The following is a 26,637-nucleotide window of genomic DNA, read 5'->3' on the forward strand; positions in this document are numbered from 1 at the left end:
GATATAAAACATGGGCATGGAAAATATTTGGTCTGAAAAACATGCCATTTCCGGTTGCTTCCCATATGCCTCAAATATGACCAAGTTGTGATAACAGCCACAGGCTAGCGAAAAATTTTCATGAGATAATGTTCTCACCCATAAAAGCCCAAGGATAGGGCTTTACAAAGATGGTTTTGTTTTTGCCTGAAATTAATTTCATGTTGGTAAAAAAGAGATTTAAAAAAGGCCAAAATTACACTGAAAATCAGCCTCTGGGGACCCCTGAGGGGCTGATATCCAGAACTCGGCTAAAAAAAAGTCGTTGAAGCTGAAACTTTGGCATATTACATAAGTCGACATAAGTACTTTGTGTACCAATTTTAAACAATTATTGGATGAGGTTTTTGTGATATCCAGAATAATCAAGGTCGAGGTAAGGGTTATCAGCCGAAGCCGAAGGCTGAGGCTGATAACCCTTACCGAGAGGGAAGGAAAAAAAAAACGGTCTTCATCGGTCAACAAAGCAAACCTAGAAGTCATTGTTGTGCTTCTTCACTGACAGCAAGCAACACAAAGCGCGCGAACTTGACATGATTACCCTAAGAAATCATGCACTGCGGTCATACATGACATGATTACCCGTGACCTTGGCTGACCTTGACATGATTAATGTATAATCTGCAGTTATGACGTCACGGGCGCTGATTTCGAAAATTCACTGTAGGCTTTCGGCCAATCAGGAAAGAGATAGTGAGCTCAATGTATAATAATAAGCGAAATCGGCCAACCTTCATTTCCAAGTCTGCCCCGGTCTCTCAGGCAGAAGCTCTTAATAGCACGTGCTCAGAAACGTGATACCCATGAAAACATCACAATCGGTTGAACCTTGTTTCGAATTCCGAGAATCGTGTTTGTCGCTCGCATGAAAAGTTTCTTCTCTGAAAAAACAGTGTGGAGATAAAACATACCTTCTTCGTTCATCCAGCCTTTCTTGTGCACTGAAGGTTGCATCCTTGGTGGCGTGTTGATATTTGATATTCAGCTGTCGAACACCTTTGAATATGACTTTCGGTGGGAGTTTATCGCTGTTCGCTTTCGCTTGAAGTCTGAAGTCTGAACTCTGACTATTTATTACGTCGGAAGGTTCAAATAAAAGTGTATGCGTTGTATGTTATGATTTTCAGGTGTCAACTTTTAGCTTTTGTTTTTGCGTATATCATTAAACGTGTGACTTTTTCACTTTGTTTACGTTAACAAAAAGAGTTCGCATGCCAATTGTGTAAGGATAATTGTTCTCAAATTCATCACATCCTTTTGATAACTCTCAATTTTCGGGTGCGTCTTATAACCGAGTATTTTCGCGTAATTTTCAGTTTGAGAACTTAGCTTGATTAAATTGCAAAGTTTGGGGTGCGTCTTATAACCGAGTGCGCCTTATAACCGAATAACTACGGTATTTTCAGGTTTTAGAGAATCTTGAAACATGGAAATCGTCTGACGAGTACTTCAAATTCCATTGGTATCCACACACAGGACAGGCAAAAGTTTATCATGTGAACAGGACCTCTGAGGTATGAAAATAATAAAACAATGTGATGTTACGTGCGCAACAATTGCATAATAATATTTTAATATTTTAATAATATTTGTCGCAATTTTGCGACAAGTTATGAAGATGTTAGTTGCAAAATTGTCGCGCTGCATTGTGTTGTCAGCGGTTTAACAAAAGAAAATATGAGCCTGCAATACAGTACTTATGTGTAAAGGAACCACTGAAAATGGCGAATGATCAAAGGAATGGTCCAGGTGTTGTGCACGTAACATCACACCTATATTACACTACAATTATTACACTATCTTCGGATTGAAAGAAAATTCACTGCGAGAAACAAAATAATTTTGTCTTTTCTTTTTTTTATTTTAGCAAAAGAAGCAGCAAAGTGGCAACTGCTAATTACCCTTGTGTTTCGAAAGAGCAAAGGTGAAAACAAGTCGCAAATTTGTGAAAGAAGAAATGACAAAATTATTTTGTTCCTTGCGGTGAATTTTCTCTCAATCTGACGATATCACAATTGTCGCGTAATTTACCTGTGATGTTACGTGCGCAACTGCATTCCTTGAACTATATTATTTGACATTTTCAGCGGTTTCTTTAAACACAAGTATTGTGGGCTCGTATTTTATTTTGCTACACCGCTGACAACACAATGCAGTGCTACGGTTTTGCAATTAAAATTTGTGAAATTGCGACTAAATTTTCATATCTTGTCATAAAATTGCAACTGTATTTTTTTGTTTATTTCAAGCCCTGCGTGAAGAAAAAAAAATTCAGTCACAAAATGCTACTGTATTGGTCGCAATTTCAAGCCCTGATTCACCCTTTAAGGCGTCTTTATTTATGAGTAAGTCTTCTTGTGTTGGCCAGAGTTAAACAATCTATGTTGTGATTCAAATGTTTCCTTGGTTTGAAATTTTCCAAACCAGTTCAATTTTGGTATGTCTAATATTCATTATAAATCATACTCTCAAACAAAGGAAAATCAAAATTGACCAAATTTTGAACAAGAAAAAAATTTGAATCACAGCATCTATGTTAGGTTTCTGTGTCACGAGGGAAAAGGGGTAATGGCATGGGGAGTGTACATATATGTAATTATAAGCCCATTGGCCTGTAAGGGCTTCTCCAGTGGAGAGGAAATTGTCTGTTGTTAGAAAGAGTAATCTTTATCAAGCGTCCCTCTTTGAATAATAATATGTCGGGGTGTTTCCTTTTTGAGACCTCAGATTGCAATGTAGGGGTTTTATTAGAAATCAGTCACTGGTGATAACGCCGTCTGTTTAAATTCAGAAATTTGCTTCTCAGCGCCTGCTACTCTGCCTTGATTTTCACTCAAGAGTGACGGCCACTTACATTTGGTGAGCCTAGGCATCTACTTCAAAAGTTATTAAAACCCCTGCAATGCAAATCAAATTAAAATGATGAAGAAGCAAGCAGTTACAATCCTGACCAAAACACTTTGGGACACACCCATTGACAGTGTCGTATTTCTGGTAGGTTACAATGTACCTCTAGGTTGTGTCTATAAATTCCCACGTACATTTACAGTCTTCTGAGGTTCCTCTCCCACCTCCCCTCAGGAATGTTAAGACCATTACTTGCACCATAAGTTAATATTACATGGCGGAGGGGCACCAATGGAGCTGTTACTTTCTTTGACAAAAGACAGCATCCCAAATGTTTTGGCTAGGATTGAACTGTGGTCCGAGGGGTATCGTTACTTTGTCTGAAAGTCTCAAGAGTCATGCTCACAGCCACAGAGGGAAGATTCCCCAGCCCTGGCCCTTAATGACAAGCCTTATAGTGATGGATACAAAACGAACAGGACAAATCTGAATGGATATAATTTTTTTTCACAGGCCAGCTAGTTAATCCCATGCAGATCTCCTATAAATATTGAATCTGGCTTACAGTGTATAAAATGAATGTACCATTTAAGTCCTAAAGGAAAGTATTACATCTTTAATATAATTTAGTAATACAATGTAGCTCGTATTAATTAATTAATAATAATAATTATTATTAGTTTCAGAGTTCTTCATCATTCTGTAATTTAGATTCAAGACACTTCTTAGGGTTTACCGCAACATTTGAGCTGTATTATGATTCACAGGGGTGTTTGTATGCCTGTTAAAGCAAATTCCAATCAAGTGTCGTAAAACCAAAACCAAAGTGATTACTTTGGTCGTTCAAAAAGGACGGAGACAATCCAGTAAACCAATCAAAACTCGAAGTAATCAAGTACCCGACACAAAGCGTGGGAAAATGTGCACGCGCAAGCCACAATTGGTTTTGGTTTCACTTCTGATTGGTTGAAAAAGTAGCGCAAGAACTTTGAACCAATCAATGAGTGAAGTAATCAAAACCAAAGTAAGGAAAGGAACTTTATTTAAGTGTCTAAGAGATTTAGCGCTGGAGCACTAATTGGGGACACTGTAAAGTGAAATTAAGAATTAACACAAGTCAAATGTTGGTTTTTGAGGAGAGAGCAAACCGGAGTACCCGGAGAAAACCTCTTGGTGCAGAGTAGAGAACCAACAAACTCAACCCACATATGACGCCGAGTTGAGGAATGGTACCTGCGCCACATTGGTGGGAGGCGAGTGCTCTGACCACTGCGCCATCTCTGCACCCCGAAAGTAAATAAATTCACTAATTACTTTCGACCCTCAATTGAAAACTGCTATACCCTCTTTAATTATTAAATTATAAATAATAAAAAGAAATTTTAGTATCATGGTGCAATAATTATTTGATGTGTATTCCACTACATGTACAAATGTACAGTGTATAGAGCAGGGTTAAATCTTACTTATGCTTGGACAAATTATTTTCTTGATCTACAGGCTGTAGTAGAGACATCAAGCTGGTTTTGGGACAAGGCTGTTGGGTATCGGTCGTTAGAGTTTGTGTACTGGCTAAGGTGTGTGTCTATCATTGTTTACAGCTTTTAAATTATAATTATAGCCAAATAACTCTTATGAAGAATACAGTCTATAGCAGTTTCAATTTGCAGGGAAGATTTGAAGATCATATGTACAAGTCCTAGCACAAGTGTACATAGCTTGCATGGCTAGAAATCTGGGACATATTGAGCCCACGTTTAATAATATTAATCCTGTGGCAAATTGGCCAGGGAAGCGAGTACAAAAACAACAAAGAAATGTATGACACTGTATCCCATTTTTGGGATCTTTTTACTGATGTAGATTTTATTTTGAGTTTATATCTATCCTAATCTTTCTTAATTTATAGCTCATTTGTACCTCGCCTTGTGCCATTTATTAACTGGAGTTTTTTCAAGCTCTTGCACAGCCAGCCTTCAAGCAGAATTGATCAAAGCTTCAAGGTATGTCAGGACATGCAGAAAAAGACAACCGGTAATTATGAAAAAAATGTTACCATTTTTGCACTTGCACAAAGTAGGGCTCAGAGCAATAATGTATTTTAGTTTGTGTTTTGTGTAGCCCAATCATTTGGAATGAACATTGCATAAGAACTCTTAAACTCTCTACACTGCTTCTGTTGCACTTTTCGTTTTGTTTCACAGTCTTTTCTCATTGTGCTTTAACAAATTCATCTGTCATTAGTGGACCCCAATGACAAGTAATTTGTCTGGCTGCATTAGACAGAGTAAAATCTATATTAGACTAGTCTCAAGTGCTCTCATGACTAAAAGGGTTAATGGCTCCAGGCTGATGGCTGGTAATAATTTTTTGAGCTTTGAAGTGAAAAGCAGATGAGATCACATCATGTTGGAAATTGGCTGCAATGTAGAGAATTTTTTAAGTGTCACTGAAGCTGCTGTTAGCCCTTAGATTATTGGTAGTAGCATCATGTTTTTTTTTTTTGTAAGTGATTATGTATGTGAATAGCCACAACAAGTTTAGATTAAACTCATTGCCAATTGATAAGCTTGGGAACTGGTGCCTTAAAGGTTAGTGGGAAGGGGCTTGTTGTGATCCAGACACCACAGGATGGTATCCCTAGCAAATTTCTTGCCTGTGGTCCAATTTTTGTGCCATTTTGTCTTCTTTTCATCTATAGATTTTCAACTTTGACTGTTTGTTTAAACAGTATGTGACAGAGTGGGCCATCCCACAGTAAGTCTTTTAACAGTTTTTTTAATCTTAGCATTAATAATAATAATAATAATATAATTATTATTATTGTTGTTGTTGTTGTTGAATAGTGCAATAGGAACATTATGTTATTTTATTATGTCAATCTCCATAAACTGTCTCGGAAAATAAACATGTTTTATTGGTAAATATTCTGTATCTTAAGTTATGGAACAGTCTTTCTGTAGCATACATGTAGATACAGAATACTTCTGGGTAACATGAATAAAAGTATTAATTTATTTTGAATTGTATTGGGATTAAACAATTTGTACATATATGACCGGAATGCTGTTTTTCTGTTTGCTGTTGCCCCAATGAAATTATTATTATTTGTATATGCTATTGGTAATCACATGGTTTTGAGTGCATTTGGAAAAAAAACAGTGCTTTAATTTATTCCAAATTGCAAAAAAGGTTAAAGCCAGCAATAGTAATTATAATAATTTTATCATAATGGCTGTTAATGATGTGAGCACTTTCTTTCTTTCCTTCTTTATTTCTCTTAGCCAATTTGTAAAATGCCTTGGCAAGCAAGAATTCAATAATAAAATTATTGCTGTTAATGACGTTCATGAGCCCTTGTTTTATTTATTTATTTATTTATTTATTATTTTAAGGGATAAGACTGTTTATGTGCTCCAAAAGCTTCAGAGTTGGGTCAAAGAGTCAGGATTCCTTGATGTTCACTTTCCAGGTTGGTTTCCATGTTTTTCTGCTCAATCTCTATTTTCTCCTCAGACTCCACTGCTAATGCAGTGTGTCCTTTAAGGAAAGCACGTGGCCAAGGGATACGGAGGGATGTGATTGGGTGAAAGCATGTCACTAAAGAACCTTATTGGCACAGGCATTTGTTAAGGAACATTTAGCAACCAGTGCAGTGGCTTTTTTTCTTGCATTATGCAATGTCACAGAGGACTTGTAGAGGCAACTTACATGTACTTCAAAAGTCGGGAAAAAAAGCGGCCTATGAATGAGAAAACATTGCCTCTGGTAGCCATAGGTTACCTAAAGTCACCTGCTCCCTCTGCGCTGTTATCATTTACAATATGTGCAGTAGTTTTCTGTCGCTTTATACATAGTCAAGACAAACCCTTAAGTCTCTAATGCCAAGGAGTCAGTTGAGGCTCCTGAAATCCCTGGGTGTATGTTTTGCACTCAGCTAGGTGCAACAGCACTCTTAATCTGCAATTATTCACTTCTTGGTTTTGTGTTACAACTTTGTGTTCCAGTATGATGTCACTGTTCCGAGAGGTTGTTCCTTGGGTTCTCCTGTTTTTCCCTCTCCTCAAAAATTAATGTTTGATTTCAGTTGATTTGCATTAACTTATAGTAACTGCAATTAGTAGGCAAAGAACCAACTGGTGGATGTAGTACTAATAAAGTCATTATTATTATTATTGTTGTTGTTGTTGTTGTTATTATTATTATTATTATTATTATTATTATTATTATTGTTGTTGTTGTTGTTGTTATGTAACAGAAACACTTACACTGTATGCTCTGACAGATGTTACAAAGAAGCGAGTCATAGCCTGTGAATGGCCAAAGGTCCTTTGAATCATTAACCTTTCCTTCAGGTTTCTAACACATTCCTTAGGATCCTTGCTGTTCCTAGCAAGGCTGTTTTCTGCAAAAGTCCGGCTCTTGATGGTTATGCCTTGCCTCGCAAGCCATGCATCTATCCTTTTACTTACTACTCCAAGTGCACCAACAACTATCAGTATGACGTCTAGATGTGTGATCCCCATAATTTCTCTCTTCAGCTCCTGATATTTTTCTCAGTCTTTTCATCTTCCTTCTCTGGAACCCTGTGACGCATTATCCACAACGATCGCCTTGTTATTCTCCCTTTCTACGACAACAATGTCGGGTTTTCTGGCCGCATGGTCACACTGGATGGTCATGTCCTACAAGATCTTATATCTTTCGTTTTCCTCAACCCGGCCCTTACGGTTGTTGTTCATACTATTTCTCACTTCTGTTCATGTCATACTTACAACAGTCTAGAGCTTCCAATGAACCAATCTGGCAATATTGTCGTGCCTTCTCTTGTACTCTTTCTGTGCCAGTTTCATGTTTCGCGGTTCTATCACGTATTTGCTAACCATCTTCCCTCTGTTCATGGGAATACAGATGACACGCAGACAGTGGTTCGCCACAAGACCGTGCTATAGCCGCTATTGAGTCCTGCGTTTCTGATGTCCGTGCGTGGCTACTTCATAATCGCCTGTTAATGAACGACTCGAAAACAGCATTCTCGCCAGCAATTGTCAAAAATATCAATTAATTCTATCTCTGTTGGGGACTTCATCATTCGACCTCTTCACAGTGTTCGTAATTTTGGAGTTCCTGGTTCGATTCTAACATGTCCATGTCGATTCACATCACTGTCACGTTGCCAATACATGTAGTAAGGACTTCTCTGGGGTGTATAAAATTCGCCAAATTAGAAAATTACTCAGTCCTCCCCTCGGGCATTTCACGCAAGAATTGACCATACTTTTTTTTCTTTATTCAAGGTGGCACTCTGTCTTTCTTGTTTAAACTCTCTCTTTTCCTTTGCTCATCACTGTCCTTACTTCTGCCATAAGTCTCTCGTTTGAATTCCGTACATACCATGCCAGATTATATTCCTCAGTCTTCACACACATTTCACAGTCAATTAGGCCTCCTTGTCCTTTCTGTCGTGATAGATATAACCTGCCTACATCACTTGTGGGGAGTAGAGCCCCGTGTAGTGTCATCATTTTCCTGTTTAAAATTTCGATCCAGCTCCTTTAGTTCATCACTCTTCTATTCTATCACACCAGCGCTATACCTTAGGATTGCAACAGCCCATTTGTTGATAGCCATGATCTTATTCCTTCCACTCAACTTTGTCTTAAACACTAATTTCAGCCTCCGTTTAATATATTCCTTTACAACTCTTTCATATCCTTCTCTTTTAATTGGTCTGCTTCCAGGATGCCTAAGTACTTATACCTGTTGTCGTCAATCTCCTTCATAACTTTCCTTTCCGGTAATACAATTCTACAATTTTACCTCGTTTCAGTAAGAGCACCCCACACGTTTTTATTCCAAATTCCATTCCAATGTCCGAGCTAAGTGTTTGAACTGTCTGTACAAGGGAGTCAGCCTGTTCGAAAGATTTCTTAAATAGTTTTAGGTGATCCGTTAACCGTTGGTGGTTTCTCTTACACTCATGCACGCCCTCTCCGCTCATACCCAGCTTTTGACCTACTCAGCACTAACGAAAGTGGAACCATACAATGGACAAACAGCAACGGCGAAAGGCTCTCTCCTTGGAATGTCGCCCTATTGATGTTCACAACTCCCAATGGCTGTGCACGTGATGTCGGTTCGATCTTCCACTCACCCATAGTGCTCAAGAGAACTGTCTCACGTTAGCCACAACACCAAACATTTTCAGGCATTCCACTATCCAACTATTGGCACCATGTCATAGGCCTTGCGGTAATCGATCCTGGCCATGGCAACGTTCGTGTACCTCCTTTTGCAATCCTTAAGGATCGCATTATTGATCAGCAATTGATCTTTTATAGTCCCCCTGCTTCCTCTCTAACACCCCTTCTGTTCTTCAGGTAGAATCTCCTCCAGATATTCGTACGGTGCCTCAGCAATGACGCCTGTCATGAGCTTCCACATAAGGGGGAGGCAAGCAAGTTGTCAACTGCATTTCCTTTGCTGGGGTCCTTCACACATAAGATCGTTGTCCCAAAGGTTAATGACAGCCTCTCTTCTCCTTTCAATATGTTATTCAGCTGTTCAGCAATTCTTCTGTGAAGGGCCTTCAGGTTTTTAACCAGAAACCTTGCGCACCATCCCTGCTAGGTGCTTTCCAACTTGGCATCTTTCTACTCTGGATAGTTACCATCCCAGGTATGTTATCTCCAGTTCTCTCTGTTGATCATCCTCTCCGCGTCCTATTATGCTCACGACTGTCCCTACACTCCAGATATTTCTCCAAAACTTCGTACTGTCGTCCTCATCAGGGATTATTATTATTATTATTATTATTATTATTATTATTATTATTCTGTGGCCGTTGTTTAAATCATTTTTTTCAATCAGGCAGGTGAGGAGGGGTACAGTTGCTCAGATGTGTATTTTGAAATAGTGAATTCTCTTTTCATTGTCGTTAGTTGAAGTCCGGTTTGTGAAGAAAGATGACATCTTCATGAGTCCATGTTATGACCAGGACGTGTGTTTCATCAACATCATTGTGTACAGGTCAGGAACAAGAACTTTTCTTTCAATATTTTGCAACTAACCCTTCATTTTTATCCTCGGACGTTATATATTCTGTTTTGTTGCTCTCCTTGAGACTTTTACGACGACTGTTACATGTCGTGACCTCAAAGCAACGAATGGAGTCACGCCCTGTTGTTGACAAATTACGATGACAACTGTTAGCTTATTCCAACCTGGTTGACTCTTTTTCATTACCGTAAACTGCCGCTTTCAATCCTGGTAATGTGTTTAATAGATGGGCTTACAAGTGGGGGCTTTATCCGACGGGTATACAACCGGAATAACAAAAACTTGTCGAAACGAGCTATTCTTCGTCTTCAATCACGAGCCAAAATAGTGTGAAGTATGCGTCTGCCGCCATGTTGGATGATATACAAATCCAAAATGGTCAAGTGTTGATCGTAATACCACTTTAAACAGAAAATTTAAAAAATGTAAAAATATTGCTGGAAATCAAGTTTATTTCTGCCATTTTATCTGCACTTTACGTCATCTTCGGATCGAAGAACAACCACATTTACAATATCTTTCTTGCTAAATTTAAAGAACTTTCCACTGAGTTAACATGCCTCGTGAACAGTATTGTTAACTGCAAGGGAAAAGTCTCAGCCTCAATTGGCTTACATTCCAGTTTCGTTTATCTTAATTGTCAGTTTCCATCTTACTACAAATATTCAAATGAATTATATTTATTCTAGCGTTTTCAGGGCTTGAAATTGCGACTCACTGGTCGCCGCCAATGCGACCAAAAATTGAGGGCTGGTGACTAGATTTTCAGCACTTTTCAGAGACAGTTTACAGTTGTGGTCCTTGTTAATGACTTCCTCTTTCTCTTACGAGACCAACAACTTTTGCTTCTGTCTTGTTGTTCACTTGTTGAGGTGTGTTCGATGTTTTTTCCACAGGCCTTACGACAAATATATCCCGTACGAACCTTACTGGAAATACTATGAAGACCTGATGATGTCAGTTGGTGGGAAACCTCATTGGGCAAAGGTAGGAGAACGAGCTGATTGATAGATTTTTCATCATCTTCATTGTTGTCGTCTTCGTCATCAACGTGTTTATAATCATAATCGTTCGCGATTGAACTGAGCCACCACTTGCTTCATACATGAAAGTTCCCTGTGGGACGTTAAAGAACCCACACACTATTTGAGAACAGTAGGGGATGTAGTCCTCGGTGTTGTGGTTGTCCTGTTCTCTCTAGCAGAAGTTGCTGGCTTGAGTTCACCTAAGCAGAAACAGCCGTAAGTCAAAAAGGGGCTTTGCCGAGTGCTGGAACATTTAGATGTAGATGTTACATGTTAACCTCCGTGAATGAAATGAAGAAGATCGGAAGTTCGTTGGTTCGGCTTCTGCAAAGAAACACTCAGATGTTATCCAACGAAAAGCAAATTTTCTTCATTTCATTCACCGGCCGAGGTTAAGATGTAACGTCTCTTTCAGTACAATCGCTCCATTTTGCCGACCATATAGATCCTAGCGGTAAAACGGGACAATTATCACAGGTGTCGACAATCTTGGACAAAACTCTTAGGAAAAGTTCTGTTGTAAACACCATTGGACATGCACTCACAAACAAAGTCTAGTGCCATTTCCTCCCCCCCCCCCCCCCCCCTCTCTCTCTCCCTTTACCAATGTTGACAATCAAACCAATAGATAGAGAGATTTAGCCTCGCGTTACGGCAAACGGTAAACGCCAGACTGAAATTTGCGTTTTGCCACAAATAGAAGAAACTTGTTTGATTTAAGCTCGTTTCTTGCCTATAGGAGGGAGTTCGGCCCAGTGGTGAGGGCGCTTGCCTTGAGATCCGGGGGTCCCGGGTTCAAGACACGTTCTGGCCACTGGTTGAATTTCTTCCTCGTAATCCCTGGTTCAACTTCTCAGCCAACTTGTTTGCCTCCGGCCAGTTGGGATTCTTAACAGTTGTTGAATGTTCTGTTCTGTCGTGGGCCTTGAAAAGCCCCTATGGGGAGTGGTCAATTACTGGTCTTGATGGTATGCGTATGTATGGCCTATGTGATGTATGGTATGTATGTCCCGTATGGAATGACATGTATGTATGGTATGTATGTGGTTGAATTATCTTGTATGTCGTAATCCCTGGTATCAACTTCTGTAGCCAACTTGTTTGCCTCCGGCCAGTATGTATGTATGATGTCTTAACAGTATGTTGAATGTTCTGTTATGTCGTAATGTATGCCTTGTGTTAAAAGCCCCTATGGGGAGTGGTCAATTACTTATGTATGTATGGTATGTATATGTATGTATGTATGTAAGCAAGCAGGTATCAAGAAACTTTTCAAAAGAGAGCGACGTATTGAATAAAATAACGTAATTTTCATGCTTTTCACGTTTCGCGTTTGCCGTTTCACGTTAACGCGATGCCTAATTTCTCTAATGCTGTCAAAAATACTGTGCAACCCTTTGGCCGTTCCTAGACCAACATTGGATTGGGGGGAGGGAGAAAAGTATGGAGAGGTTAATCTTTTATCACACAGACAAATTAGGGAATGACCATTTCATGGTGGGGTGTTACATTTTCCCAACGACTTTTGTCCAAGATGGCAATTTTAAGGGCCTCAGGCTCCCGCGAGTCTCCTATAGCTCAGTGGTGGAGCATCCGAACTAGTAATCGGAAGCCGTTCGTAGGTTCGACTCCTGCAAAGGAGCACTCGGATTTTTTCCGGTCATCTTCTGTAGCTCAGTGGTAGAGCATCCGAACTAGTAATCGGGAGATCGTGCGTTCGATCGAGTCCTGCAAAGGAGCACTCGGATTCTTTCCGAGTATCCCCGAGTCAAAATCGCAAACCAAATCTTCTTCACCATAGTCTTTGCCGTCGTCATCATCATCATCATAGCTGTCTTTATTTTATCATCATTGATCATCGTCTTAACCACCTCCTCCGGTCGTCGTCTTTATGATCCTCGTCGTCTTTATTGTCATACATCTTTATCTCAACTACCAGTAGAGACTTAAGAAAGTTATGTTTTTTCATTTTTGACCGTTTTTTCCTTCTAGGCTCACAGCCTCACAGTGGCAGACATTGAGAAAATGTTCCCGAAGTTTCAAGAGTTCCGTGAGATTTGTGAAAAGTTGGATCCCCATGGTCTGTTTCGCAATGAATACGTGGAAAAAGTGATTTTTGGGTCGGCCTCTCTTGGTGATAACGGAACTATTTTGAACGCAACAGAAGAGAGTGATCGACAGTCTGTGACACACACTGTGGATACAGGACTATGAAAGGCATTTTTTGTCTTTTTTTCTGATATTTGAACCCCTTGGCCAACCATAGAAATTCGGTTTTTTTAGAACGCCTTGTATTGAGAAATTGCAAAGAAATCGACTTTTACCTTATGTAGACTCTCTTAAAATGTTCCTCTCGTCCTAACGCTTACCCGCAGTGAGAAACTAAAATCATGGGCTCAAGTGGGGACACTTTGTTGCGTCTATACAAAGCACAATGAATTTTACAATACAGCTGCGTTCAGCGCACCCTGCCAGCAGTCTTTCTTAAAGTCTTTATTGAGTATGCGCAAGCCGTTGCTTGGAGACAGTTTCAAATCCAGGGCAAGTCTCGATCGCACTCCTAGACGCCATATTGACTTTCGTGCTGAAGGCTCGAGTTTGACCTTCGCCTACTCAAAAATATGATGCGAGCGCTGCCTAAACCAGTTTGACCTGAGTGACTAGCCCAGAAACTTGGTCTGCGTCGACTCAATAAGATTTCTACAGAGCCTCTCTTGCTCGCCCCTCTGGTGAGGCTCTGTTCGCAAGGTGCCTTCGGTGTGGTTTTAGGGACCTATATTCCGTTTTCGAAATGAACAGAACAGCATTCTCTTTATGGCACCATGCCTTCTGTAAGCAATTTGGTATGTTTATGCAACGAAAGGTGAACAATGTCGTCAACAGAAACTCGACATTCTTGAACGAGAAAAGCATTAGAATATAACATAAATTTCCAAAACAATATGCTATTAAAAGTTCAATTTTTGAAGTGAGTTGCGAATGTCATTTCTATCTATCAAAACTATGGCGCGCAAACAATTTTTTCTATACAGTAACAGTGTGCATGTAACGCAGTTTTTTCAGATGGATCCAGATGAAAAAGAACCTTTCTTAGTTTGTATTTATTTTCTGGTGTGCTCGCGAGAGGTTAATTCACCTGTGAGATAACCCCGGCGTAGTTTCAGTTGTTTGTATTCGTCACTGAGTTGGGAAGAAGTTTCGTTTTTAAAGTTTCCATTTTCATCTTGGCGATGACAAGGTCTCTTTTGAAGAAATGATATTTTTCCAATAGTGACTCGGGGATTCTCGGAAAAAGTCCGATTTTTCCCTTAGAGGAGTCGAATGTACGACCTTCCGATTACCACTTGGGATGCGCTATCGCTGAGCAACTATTGGAGACTCACGGGAGCTACAATAAGTGATTCAACTAGGGTCAAGTACACTGCTATGTCTAAAATTGTCGAAACGGTGCGTACTCGCAATTGAAATAAGTGACTGAGATGGAAATTGCTAACCCCGGTAGATGAAATGAAAAAGTCATCTCTTCATGGCATCTACCGGGGGTTAACAATTTCCATCTCAAAATGGAGATGATCCTCGTACTTAGGGTGACTGAACACAGTTTTTAAGCACTTATACTTCCATTTCTGCCACATTTCTGATTTTTTTTCCTGGAAGCTAAAACTTGGTCCCTGATTTGAACTACCACGAAGGTTCATCTTTTTAACAATTTATGTGCTCGACAGGCTGTTACCATGGTAACTCATGATAAAGAAGTCGAAAGAATGCCTCTTCCTCATTTATGCAAAATTCGCCATTACTTTCAGTGTCGCATTTGCTTCTTTAAAGTAATAGAATTAAAGTACGTTTAAAAGCTGTTAGGTGATTTGTTCTTTAAACACTGAATTGGACTGACGAGCCGAGCCGAGGCGCGTGAGTGTTACTGCGTCAAAAGTGGCCCTGTATTCTGTAGTTGCTCCCATTTTTCTTTCCAAATTGATTGCCCTGGGCCTTACAGCATTTAAACTGATCATTTTCCATCATCGCTTGGAATTTTCACAATGGTTTGTTGACTCCAAGTAGGTACGCTTGCGCAGTACAACCGGAAGGACAAGGATCCTGTCCCCGTTCCCGACCGTTAGTCTAAGGTAACGAGAGCGTCTGGTGACGAGATTGGTTACAATGTACGATATTGCAGGTGTGCTGATCCTAAATTGACAACTAGACCCTCCGTGAGGGTACACTGGGTTGCCTGTGGTACGTGCAGCGTTCCAGGCAAATTGTGACTGGGCCCACGGGCCGATTACGGGCTTGCAAAAACAAAGCAAAAGGTAATTAAAAAACCATATAATAAACTACTTACTAACCGAGCTAGCTCGAGCCGTACTGGGGAATATTGGCCCTGGATCGTTTTTGTACGGACCTCGCTGCCCTCGGTCCGTACTGCCACGACCTCGGGCCAATATTTCCCTGGCAGTACGGCCCTCGCGCTCGGTTAGTAAGAAGTTATTAAGGGGTCACCCAGAAGTCATACCAGGAGAGGCCCTTTGGCTCACAGGTCCTCACACGTTCGTACGACGAAACAGATCCTTTTCTGAGGTTAAAAACCTGGCTACTGGCCCAACTCTTTTTCCTACTTTCCCAACCGCGAGAAAACCGCGGTAAATCAGCCATGGCCAAAAATTGTTTTTTTTTTCTCAAAAAGTATTTAAAGTTAGGGGGAAAAAAATACATCATTTTAAAGCTAAGAAAATAAGCTTTCCAACAGCATATAACTTATTTACAGACAACTGAAACATTTTATAAAAGCGAAAGTTGAACGAAAAAATTTAAGAAAAATAACAGTAAAATATGTCTTGTAGGCAAAATTTGGTCATTTTAGCGTTGATTACGAATTTTTGGATGCAAAACTAATATTTTCTGCAATTTATCTGCTTTCTTGGACATAAATTCGACCGAAAACTGATAAGGCACGAATATTTTTAGATTTTTAGGAATAATAGATAACGTGGTTCAATGCGTAATGTGATAATGCGATAAAAGTGTCAAATTTGCGACCCATTGCTAACGGCAACGGAAGCGATCGCATTACGAATAATTAATCTCTGTTGCCAAAAACCACCCAAATAACCGGTCAGTGTAAAACCAGTCTCTTCGAAATGGCACATAAAGATATTGGCCAACACAGGTTCTAAAGGCGAGTGCATTGCACCGCCATCAATTTGATTGTAGTAGTCGTCATCAAATATGAAATGGCTCTTCTTAGTGGCAAGCTCGAGTTGACCCTTTAAGGCAGAGCAGAGTTTGCCTGTTTGTCTGGCAAGTAACATTCATTTTGTACTCAACTCTTCTTTAAACTAGACCCTCCGTGAGGGTACACTGGGTTGCCTGTGGTACGTGCAGCCCCGGAGGGGGGGGGGGGGAGGGGGGGACTCCCATATGGAACACACGGGGATGCTAGTCGGAAATTTTAAATTTAACCCCTGAGGGAGACCATCTGGGTGTGGCTCAAGCTTTTTGTGACTCCTAAAGGAGACCAATCTGGGCGTGACTTAAGCAAATTTTGACCTTGGCGGCTTAAAATATTGGCGCTTTGCCCGAAACACCCTAAGCGAGACCAAAATCCAAAATTTACACCCCTAAGCGAGACGACGAGCATCTCCGTCTGTTTCATATGGGAGTACTCCCCCCCCCCACCCCCCCCGGGCGTGCAGCGTTCCAGGCAAATTGTGACTGGCCCACGGGCCGATTACGGGCTTGCAAAAACAAAGCAAAAGGTAATTAAAAAACCATATAATAAACTACTTACTAACCGAGCTAGCTCGAGCCGTACTGGGGAATATTGGCCCTGGGTCGTTTTTGCACGGACCTCGCTGCGCTCGGTCTGTACTGCCACGACCTCGGGCCAATATTTCCCTGGCAGTACAGCCCTCGCGCTCGGTTAGTAAGAAGTTATTAAGGGGTCACCCAGAAGTCATACCAGCAGAGGCCCTTTGGCTCACAGGTCCTCACACGTTCGTACGACGAAACAGATCCTTTTCTCAGGTTAAAAACCTGGCTACTGGCCTAACTCTTCTTCCTACTTTCCCAACCGCGAGAAAACCGCGGTAAATCAGCCATCGCCAAAAAATGTTTTTTTTTTCTCAAAAAATATTTAAGTTAGGGGAAAAAATACATCATTTTAAAGCTAAGAAAATAAGCTTTCCAACAGCATATAACTTATTTACAGAAAACTGAAACATTTTATAAAAGCGAAAGTTGAACGAAAAAATTTAAGAAAAATAACAGTAAAATATGTTTTCTAGGCAAAATTTGGTCATTTTAGCGTTGATTACGAATTTTTGGATGCAAAACTAATATTTTCTGCAATTTATCTGCCTTCTTGGACATAAATTCGACCGAAAACTGATAAGGCACGAATATTTTTAGATTTTTAGGAATAATAGATAACGTGGTTCAATGCGTAATGTGATAATGCGATAAAAGTGTCAAATTTGCGACCCATTGCTAACGGCAACGGAAGCGATCACATTACGAATAATTAACCTCTGTTGCTAAAAACCACTCAAATAACCGGTCAGTGTAAAACGCAGACTGCAGACTGCAGACCAGGGATAAAATGCAGACTGAGGGTAAAATGCAGACTGCAGACTGTGAGTTAATAAAATAATAATGAAAAAAGAGTTATAAGAGTGTTAGTAGCCGTTTGTACTTTCACACTGAAACCCCAACACAGCTCCCATCACTTTGGTTGCCCCACCGCATGTTTTATCGAACTCTGTAAGAATTGAAGCTGTTTGAATCCTTGTTGTTGTTTGAAAAAGGACAGTTTCGTTAAGTGAGTTGCTTTTAGGCAAAGAAGTCACCACCCCGTAATTCATATGCCCAAAATACCGGGTTTTTGTAAGTTTCTTTTTCTGTCAAGTGTGATAAAGTTTGACAATGAAATGAGCGAAGTCAAAACAAAGATCACAATCGCCCAACTCTTGTTTATGCAAAGTCAAACTTTACTCTCCAAGACGCGTACGACGTTATTTATCACCAGGTAATTCCATCATTTTGGAAATAGCAGCTACTTTATTATTCATCTGCGTCACAAGTTTTCACTGATTTTGGGGCTCATTTTGTTGAAACTCAAGCACGCTTCCAACAGGCTGTGAACCCTTCCTGCTTACAGGGCAATACTAAAAAACTTCTCCCATATCACATTTGAACCTTGAGCTCGAAAATTCAATACACAACATGATATTATAATTCACAAAGGCAGAAAATACCACAGAATCCTTTTCCAGCGAAAATTTTATTGAAACAAACAACATATTTGCTCTTCGAGGCGAAAACCTCTTCCTATTTGATTGCGTGCGTGAAGACAAGAAACTCAATTGTGTCAAATTAGCATGTACTTCAGGTAAATACTGCTCACTTTGATTTCGTCTCGACGGGCGATAGATTGTTGTCGAAGTCCAGTACTCGTCGCTTTTGAGATTCATGCCTAGTTTATCCAACTGACTTTCCATTATTGAGCTCCATAAGGGTATATTTTGTTTAAGGATCCACTAAAACGCCATTCGCGTTGCATGACTTTCGACGCCATTGCAGGCTAAGTTAATGATTCTACTGTGTCCACAAGAGAAATCTACGCAGTTCCACTACCCTCTCGATCCTAAGAAAATACGCGAAGAAGGCTCTATACACAAAGACACTACTTACCAGGGGAGTGACAGGCAAGACTTTTACCGACACGGGAAAAAAAAAAAAAAAAAAAAAAAAAAAAGAAAAAAAAAAAAAAAATAAAACAAACAAACTAAACGTAGACCTCGACTGGGTTTGCCCATAGGCAACCCAGTAAAAAATAGGAAATGTAACAGTGAAAAATTATTTGAATGAAAGCTTGTTGTCTCTTTTGTGCTTTATTAGGTGGGTTCATACTAGCGGACTAAGGATACCTTAAGTACAAATGAATGAAGGGGTAGTTTCTAAAGAAACTGTGGTGCTGCGAAGGTGGGGAAGTAGTATACAAAAATTTGGTTTATCAACGGAGTTGATAATGTAAATTGACCACCGTACAGAGATTCTAAAAGCTTTTGGAATCTCTTTTAGAATCTCTTTTAGAATCTCTGTACGGTGGTCAATTTACATTATCAACTCCGTTGATAAACCAAATTTTTGTATACCTTAAGTACACTTGAGCCCTACTTCAGATGTGAACGGCTTTAATTTCAGCTCAAGTAGCCTACTTTGTGGCCATGGTAATGCATTGCCTTCAAAGAAGCCGAAGTACACTCTCAAGTCTAGTTCAGACCATCCTTACGAGCTTACTTATCAGCTGACTTATCTACTATCAAAACACATTCCGGAAACGGACTTCAATCAAGCATGAAATTCGGGAAATTCAGAGCACACAAACACGCGAACACGCAAAATTTGCTTCTACTTCGACGAAAAACGACTGTGAATGAATCCGTATAGATCTTACCAGGGGATGGATGAGGACAACTTTTTAGACAAAGTCTCTATGCTGTGTTTGATTGACAACACGATTACCTTGAAGCATACTTTGAACTCTAATATGAACGCTCATCACGGTAAGTAGACATGGACGATCTTAAGTGTACTTGATCTCGGTTTTACTTAAAGTGTACTTACTCCGCTTCGAAAAGGGTTTGATGTGAACTGTCAGAAATTTATGCTTTGTGATTGTGTTTCGCTTGCACGCACGCAACTGAAATAGGAAGGGTTTCTTACGGTGGCCCGTAAGTGCCATCCTTAGAGTTAAATAAAAATTGTATTTACTTTGCAAAAAAAAATCCGGCCGTTAGATCCAAAGTCTCCAGTCAACTTCAAGAAATTCTTGCGAACCGAAAAATCTAACTGGAGGTTTGATGTTTCGAGTCCATAGTTACACCGGATTCGTAGTTTATACTCCGGATTCAATGTTGTGTTCTTCAAATCCGTATTTTCTACTCCGGATCCATAGTTTCTTACTCAGGATCCATAGTTTTTGCTCCGGATCCAATGGTGTTTACTCCGGATCCGTAGTTTTTACTCCGGATCCAAAGTTGTTTACTCCGGATCCAAAGTTGTTTACTCCGGATCCATAGTTTATACTCCGGATCCAAAGTTGTTTACTCCGGATCCATAGTTTATACCCCGGATCCAAAGTTGTTTACTCCGGATCCATAGTTTATACTCCGGATCCAAAGTTGTTTACTCCGGATCCATAGTTTATACTCCGGATCGAAAGTTGTTTACTCCGGATCCGTAGTTTATATTCCGGATCCGTAGTTTTCACTCCGGATCCATAGTTTTTACTCCGGATCCAAAGTTTTTACTCCGGATCCAAAGTTTTTTACTCCGGATCCATAGTTTTTACTCCGGATCGAAAGTTGTTTACTCTGGATCCGTAGTTTATATTCCAGATCCGTAGTTTTTACTCCGGATCCAAAGTTATTTACTCCGGATCCATAGTTTTTACTCCGGATCCAAAGTTCAAAGTTGTTTACTCCGGATCCGTAGTTTTTACTCCTGATCCATAGTATTTACTCCGGATCCGTAGTTTTTTACTCCGGTTCCAAAGTTCCACGAACGCCCTCGTTACCGTGGTGATCACAGTCAAATCAAGGTAACTACTTGGTGTAGGCACTCATATAGTGGTCCAGTGTAGTCACTCATATAGTGGTCCCAAGTGGCGTACTCAATACCTATCCTTAATCATACCTAGCCGTACCTAAGCAACCCTAGCTGTACGTAAGCGTCCCTAAGCGTACTTAAGCATCATTATTCCTCCCTAGCTGTACTTAAGGATCCTTAATCATCCCTACCCTACCTAAGCATCCCTAACCGTACTTAAGCATCCTTAATCATCCTTAGCCGTACCTAAGCATCCCTAGCCGTACATAAGCATCCTTAATCATCCCTAGCCGTACCTAAGCATCCCTAAGCGTACTTAAGCATCCTGAAAATTACGTGTTTACAGTTATTTCATATGGCTATATACTTGTAACTTCAATGTAAAGGTGCGAAATACCTGAGTTTTATTAACTCGAGTAGTAGGTGATGATAGTTTATATGCAGTTTCCCAAGAGCCGTCTGGCTGAAGATAACCATAACAAGGTACATGTAATAATGAAAAGACGCAAGAATCCTTTCACCAAGTGTACATTAAATTCATGTACGTTGTCAAAGAAAAGAGACAAAAGGAGACTTAAATTACCTGATTCTGATCGGTTAAGCATCAACAGCTCAGAAACAAATTCTCTTTACTATTGACATTTTTCTTTTATTAACCACTATAAACTTGAACTTAGTACTAAAAGGTTCTTAAAACATGAATAAAATATGGAAATTAACTAAACATGGTTTCCCACATGGAAGCTTTCGTGATCTTCCGGGTTAGAGGCATAGATAAGAAATGCCTCTTTTGTCTTCGACACTTGCGCGCAAAATTTTGGCCCTTATCTGGTTTAAAGTTTTAGATCTGAGATATGGACAAAGTTCTTCAACCTTTTCTGAACTGGCGACAAAATTGTAAAGCTTTTCAATGTTTTCAGCAGTACCGGGAATATTTAAAAGGCTTGCTAAAAGGGATTCAATGGTTTCAAGCAAGCACGTCTCTAACTTAGTCCACGAGCCTTGATTTTCAAGTAATGTCCTCTCGTTCTTTTATGAGACGAATGAAGTTTCCTCTTCCGGGTTTCTTTTTTCTTTTCCTCTGTTTACATCGCTTCTACTTGAGAGAATGGATTTTGGCACTTTAAGCAAAAACAATGGTTTAACTCATAGCATAAACCATCACGAAAACACGGACACTTCGTTTTTCTTTTTCCTTCAATATCTTTGCACGATTCAAAGTTTCCTTTTTTATTTATCCCGCAACGACACCCTTTTGCATGACCCTCGCCTATCTGTTTCATTTTTGCTGGTCTCCTGCTTGTTTTGGCATCCTCTCACGCGCGGCATCTGCATTTTCGAGTACACCTTGTTCCTTTTCGCACACAAGAGCACTTTGAGGTTTCGGCAATCGAGCAGTTTGACCCCATCCCAGCTGACTTTCTACCACAAGCACAGAAGCTGGATTGCAGCGTGGACGCGTTTGTTTCACTTCTTTCATCTAAGTGTTAAAAATACCACTATAATTATAAGTGAATAAGTTGCTGATTTTAGAATCCAAAGTGTCTAGGTTCTCTATAATGGAATAAATATGATGGCGCAGCATGTTTGCCGTATTATTACAATTATGTGGTGCTAACAATAGCACACTTATGGAGAATTTTCATTACATAAAGGATAGAAAATTCCCCAAATAGAAAAGTCGATCATTGCTGAATTATATTCAGACGATGAATCGGCGATCTTCAGTTATGCGATTTACAGAAAAACGGGCTAGGACTTAAACTAAATGGTTAGAATAACTGTTTAATAGACTGAATCGCGAATCAAACTGCACCCTTGAAGCGTCTGGATACGCGGATACGTAGTGGAAACTACCACCCATCCCCTAGTAATGTTCTGAGTATATTCTGAAGCGAATACACGGGTTACCTTTAAAGTGGTGGGGAATTTTCCATTTAAGCTTGAAATCTTCTTTTGATAAAAGTCATTTCAAAGTAAATTTAATACAAATCAAGATAACATATATGTGATGTCAATAAGATTAGAGAATTAAATTGATTAATAAAAATTACTTCCATTTTTCCTGTATGATGTATCATCAAAACTATTTTTTAATCGCCTAAAATTTTATGATTCCCTCTTTAAATACTAAAAAATGCAGTCACGTTTTTTTGGAAAGCTTTCTCTTGAAAGGTCGATTGCAACTTGAATGAAAGAAGCGGCCAAAGTAGTTTGTTGTCTACCGCGTAACCATGGTTCATTTAGAAAACTTACTAACAACAGTCACAGGATGTGTTGAATCATAATGGCCGGGGCCATAGCTTGTAAAGGCAACGTACAATGGCTCCTTGAGAATAGGATCCGGTGGTACAAATGGAATGCAATGAGAGGCCTCATTTGAAGAAACAATAACTATGGGAATTCTCAGAATGGACGAAATTAACTTTCATTACGAAGTCTCCCAGTTCATTGTTATAAAATCTGCAATCCTCTATATTTCTTGCAAGAGTAATACAGTCAGTATTTCTGATAAATTCGCCGCTAAGTTCTTCATCAGGCTCGAGCATTCGATCAACAAACGTTTGACGGAGAGTGAAAATGTCCTTTTCTTCCAAATTCAACAAACCTCAAGTTAAAAACTAATGTGCTCCTTAGTCATGTTTGGAACCACTTTATAGAGTTGTCTGATTACGCTTCTAATAGCACAGTCACCATCGCCAGCAACCGCATCTATTTCAAGATCAAACGCCGCCAGATTTTTTTTAATTCCTTCAGGTGAGCTTCTATGGCATCTGAGGAGGGTGTGAAATCGGAGCATACTGATCCCAACACTTCACAAAATGTATAGGGTAAATCGAAAGCATCAAATGATCTCGACGAAGACTGTGCATCCATATTCTGCAAGATATCAAATCTGTTCACACGTTGTGATACTAGAACATTGACTACTTGCGCTTGCAGCATGTCTTCCACATTGTCACAAACCAATAGAAACCCACTTTCGTTTACCAAATGCCGCTTCATCTATGCTCTTCTTTGCCATAAAACTATCACTATTTTCATTGTGACCTTGATGTCTTTTAATAGGTGTTCTGCTTTCTTCACAATAGATGCCATATTTTTCGTTCGACGATATCCATTCTACAGGAACTCCTAGTTGGCGATGAGCATCTCCAAAAACGTCTTTGTACTTTTTCTTAGTATTCATGTGAAAAAACAATATTGTAAGAATTGCAATCGCCAACTCCACGGAAATGCTGGTTGAGCCTACAAGAAGAGAGCGGCTGAGGATTCCATGGATGTACTCGTTCAGTTCAGTTCCACAAACAGGTGCAATATTGGACAGACATTCCTAATGTGAATTCGTAAGTTTTTTTTCCGACGTTTAGAAGTACGCGAAAAGGCAAGAAATGTTTTTGTGATGAGCCTACGTCTGTATGACCACAAGGTATTACACAACATCGCATCTTCATCAAGTTTTCTCGATTTTGCTCGGATTTTCTCGCTTTTTTTGTTTGGTCTAAATATTCTGTATTCCGTTAATTTTCCCCCCAAATATCCAGTATGCCTATAACTTTTTACCTAAATATCCTGTATCCTGATAACCCCTAATGGGGCCTCGTTGTTTCCATTTGCAAATTTAGTAGCAGTGATAATTAACAATGAGCGCGCGTTGGATATGAGATGATAGATAGCCAACGAGACGCGTAGCACCGAGTTGGATATAATCATCTCATATCCAACAAGCGCGAGTGGAATAATTGTTTTATTAAAAACGCCCCCAAAATATAGAAAACTAGACTACAATAAAAATAAAAAGGCCCAAAAAATCACGCGTATGCTTGCCGTGTTTGTAGATCATGGTATAATGGCAGAAACCCATAAGGGTTGAAACGTGTAACGGCCCCTTGTGTGCTGGGAAACAAGCTTCTGAATATTCAATTTGTTAAGTACCATATTTGGAACAACAAGTGCGAGGGGTTTCCAAATATGGTATTTAGCACTGAAACATTCAACCAATCAATTCGCACTGAATATTCGGAAGCTGTGAATGCGCGTTACACGTTTCAACCCTTATGGTTTCTGATAATGGCTCATAACCCATGATGGCTTAGCCAATCAACACTCTCGAATTGCATTATCCAATGATCCAGTTTTTAATAATAAGAGATAACCTCTTTCTGTAAGTTTTTATAACAAATAACGTCTAAGTTAAATTATAGAACGATCTTTATGGTGATCTCTCCCCATTTTTCAAAGTTTACCCGTAGTTGTATTTCACTGTAACGCGATAGCTAGGGATAATCAAGGACGCTTAAGTAGGCCTATGGATAAGAATGGATGCTTAGGTACGTGTAGGCATGATGAGGGATGCTTAAGTATGCGTAGGCATCACTAAGGATGCTTAAGGTTGCCTAGGGACGATTAAGGATGCTTAATTAAGTACGGCTAGGGATGCTTAGGTACGGCTAGAGATGATTAAGAATTGTTAAGTACGCCCAGGGATGATTAAGGATGTTTACGTATGCCCAAGGATGACAGTGGATGCTTAGGTACTTCTAGGGTTTTATGAGGTATGCTTAAGTCTGCGTAGGAATGATAAAGGATAGTTAAGTACGGCTAGGGATGAATAAGGATGCTTAAGTACGCTGAGGAATGCTCAGGTACGGCTGAGGATTATTAAGGATGTTTAAGTATGCCTAGGGATGACAATGGATGCTTAGGTACGTCTATGGACGATGAGGGATGCTTTTACTTAAAAGTACTCCTAGGGATGCATAGGTACGGCTAGGGGTGATTAAATATGATTAAGTACGCTTACGGACGATTAAGGATGATTAAGTACGACTAGGGATGACGAGGGATGACTAAGAATGCTTAAGTACTGCTAGGGATGAAGAAAAAGTACGGCTAGGGATGATTAAGGATGTTTAAGTACGGTTAGGGATGCTTAGGTACGGCTAGGGATGATTAAAGATGCTTAAGTACGGCTAGGGATGCTTAGGTACGGCTAGGGATGATTAAGGATAGGTATTAAGTACGCCACCTGGGACCACTATATGAGTGACTACACTGGACCACTATATGAGTGCCTACACCAAGTAGTTACCTTGATTTGACTGTGATCACCACGGTAACGAGGGCGTTCGTGGAACTTTACAACCGGAGTAAGAAACTACGGATCCGGAGTAAACAACTTTGGATCCGGAGTAAAAACTATGGATCCGGAGTAAAAACTATGGATCCTGAGTATAAACTACGGATCCGGAGTAAACAACTTTGGATCCGGGGTATAAACTATGGATCCGGAGTAAACAACTTTGGATCCGGAGTATAAACTATGGATCCGGAGTAAAAACTATGGATCCTGAGTATAAACTACGGATCCGGAGTAAACAACTTTGGATCCGGGGTATAAACTATGGATCCGGAGTAAACAACTTTGGATCCGGAGTATAAACTATGGATCCGGAGTAAAAACTATGGATCCTGAGTATAAACTATGGATCTGGAGTAAACAACTTTGGATCCGGGGTATAAACTACGGATCCGGAGTAAACAACTTTGGATCCGGAGTAAAAACTACGGATCCGGAGTAAACACCATTGGATCCGGAGCAAAAACTATGGATCCTGAGTAAGAAACTATGGATCCGGAGTAGAAACTACGGATCTGAAGAACACAACATTGAATCCGGAGTATAAACTACGGATCCGGTGTAACTATAGACTCGAAACATCAAACCTCCAGTTAGATTTTTCGGTTCGCAAGAATTTGTTGAAGTTGACTGGAAACTTTGGATTTAACGGCCGGATCTTTTTTTGCAAGGTAAATACAATTTTTATTTAACTTTAAGGATGGCACTTACGGGCCACCGTAATAACTGGCAATCACCGCAAAAGCTTTGCTAAACCTGTAAAGTCAATTTCAGCAGAAGTGTTTTTTCCACTCCAACCTTGAGACGCCGGTAAAGTATTTGCATAGGGCGTTTCACAAACAGTTGTAAAATTAAGAAAATTGTCATTACCAAATAGATAATACTGTTAATGTCCAAAAATACAAAAAACCCTCTAAC

At 39.9% G+C, this 26,637-nt stretch overlaps 1 protein-coding gene across 1 annotated transcript in view; it reads left to right on the forward strand.

Annotated features, from left to right (window-relative positions):
• The window catches only part of LOC138003430 (L-gulonolactone oxidase-like), a 28,664-nt gene extending 14,726 nt beyond the window's left edge, over positions 1 to 13,938 (forward strand). Inside the window, exons 6-13 of the mRNA XM_068849492.1 lie at positions 1,446 to 1,553; positions 4,387 to 4,463; positions 4,796 to 4,889; positions 5,588 to 5,643; positions 6,282 to 6,358; positions 9,828 to 9,915; positions 10,842 to 10,932; positions 12,963 to 13,938. Coding sequence (XP_068705593.1) covers positions 1,446 to 1,553; positions 4,387 to 4,463; positions 4,796 to 4,889; positions 5,588 to 5,643; positions 6,282 to 6,358; positions 9,828 to 9,915; positions 10,842 to 10,932; positions 12,963 to 13,184 — 813 coding nt within the window. The 3' untranslated portion in view covers positions 13,185 to 13,938. The remainder of the gene's footprint in view (positions 1 to 1,445; positions 1,554 to 4,386; positions 4,464 to 4,795; positions 4,890 to 5,587; positions 5,644 to 6,281; positions 6,359 to 9,827; positions 9,916 to 10,841; positions 10,933 to 12,962) is intronic.
• Positions 13,939 to 26,637: the final 12,699 nt, after the last annotated feature.

The sequence above is a fragment of the Montipora foliosa genome, chromosome 1 (assembly GCF_036669935.1).
Source record: "Montipora foliosa isolate CH-2021 chromosome 1, ASM3666993v2, whole genome shotgun sequence".
Taxonomy (NCBI): Eukaryota; Metazoa; Cnidaria; class Anthozoa; order Scleractinia; family Acroporidae; genus Montipora; species Montipora foliosa.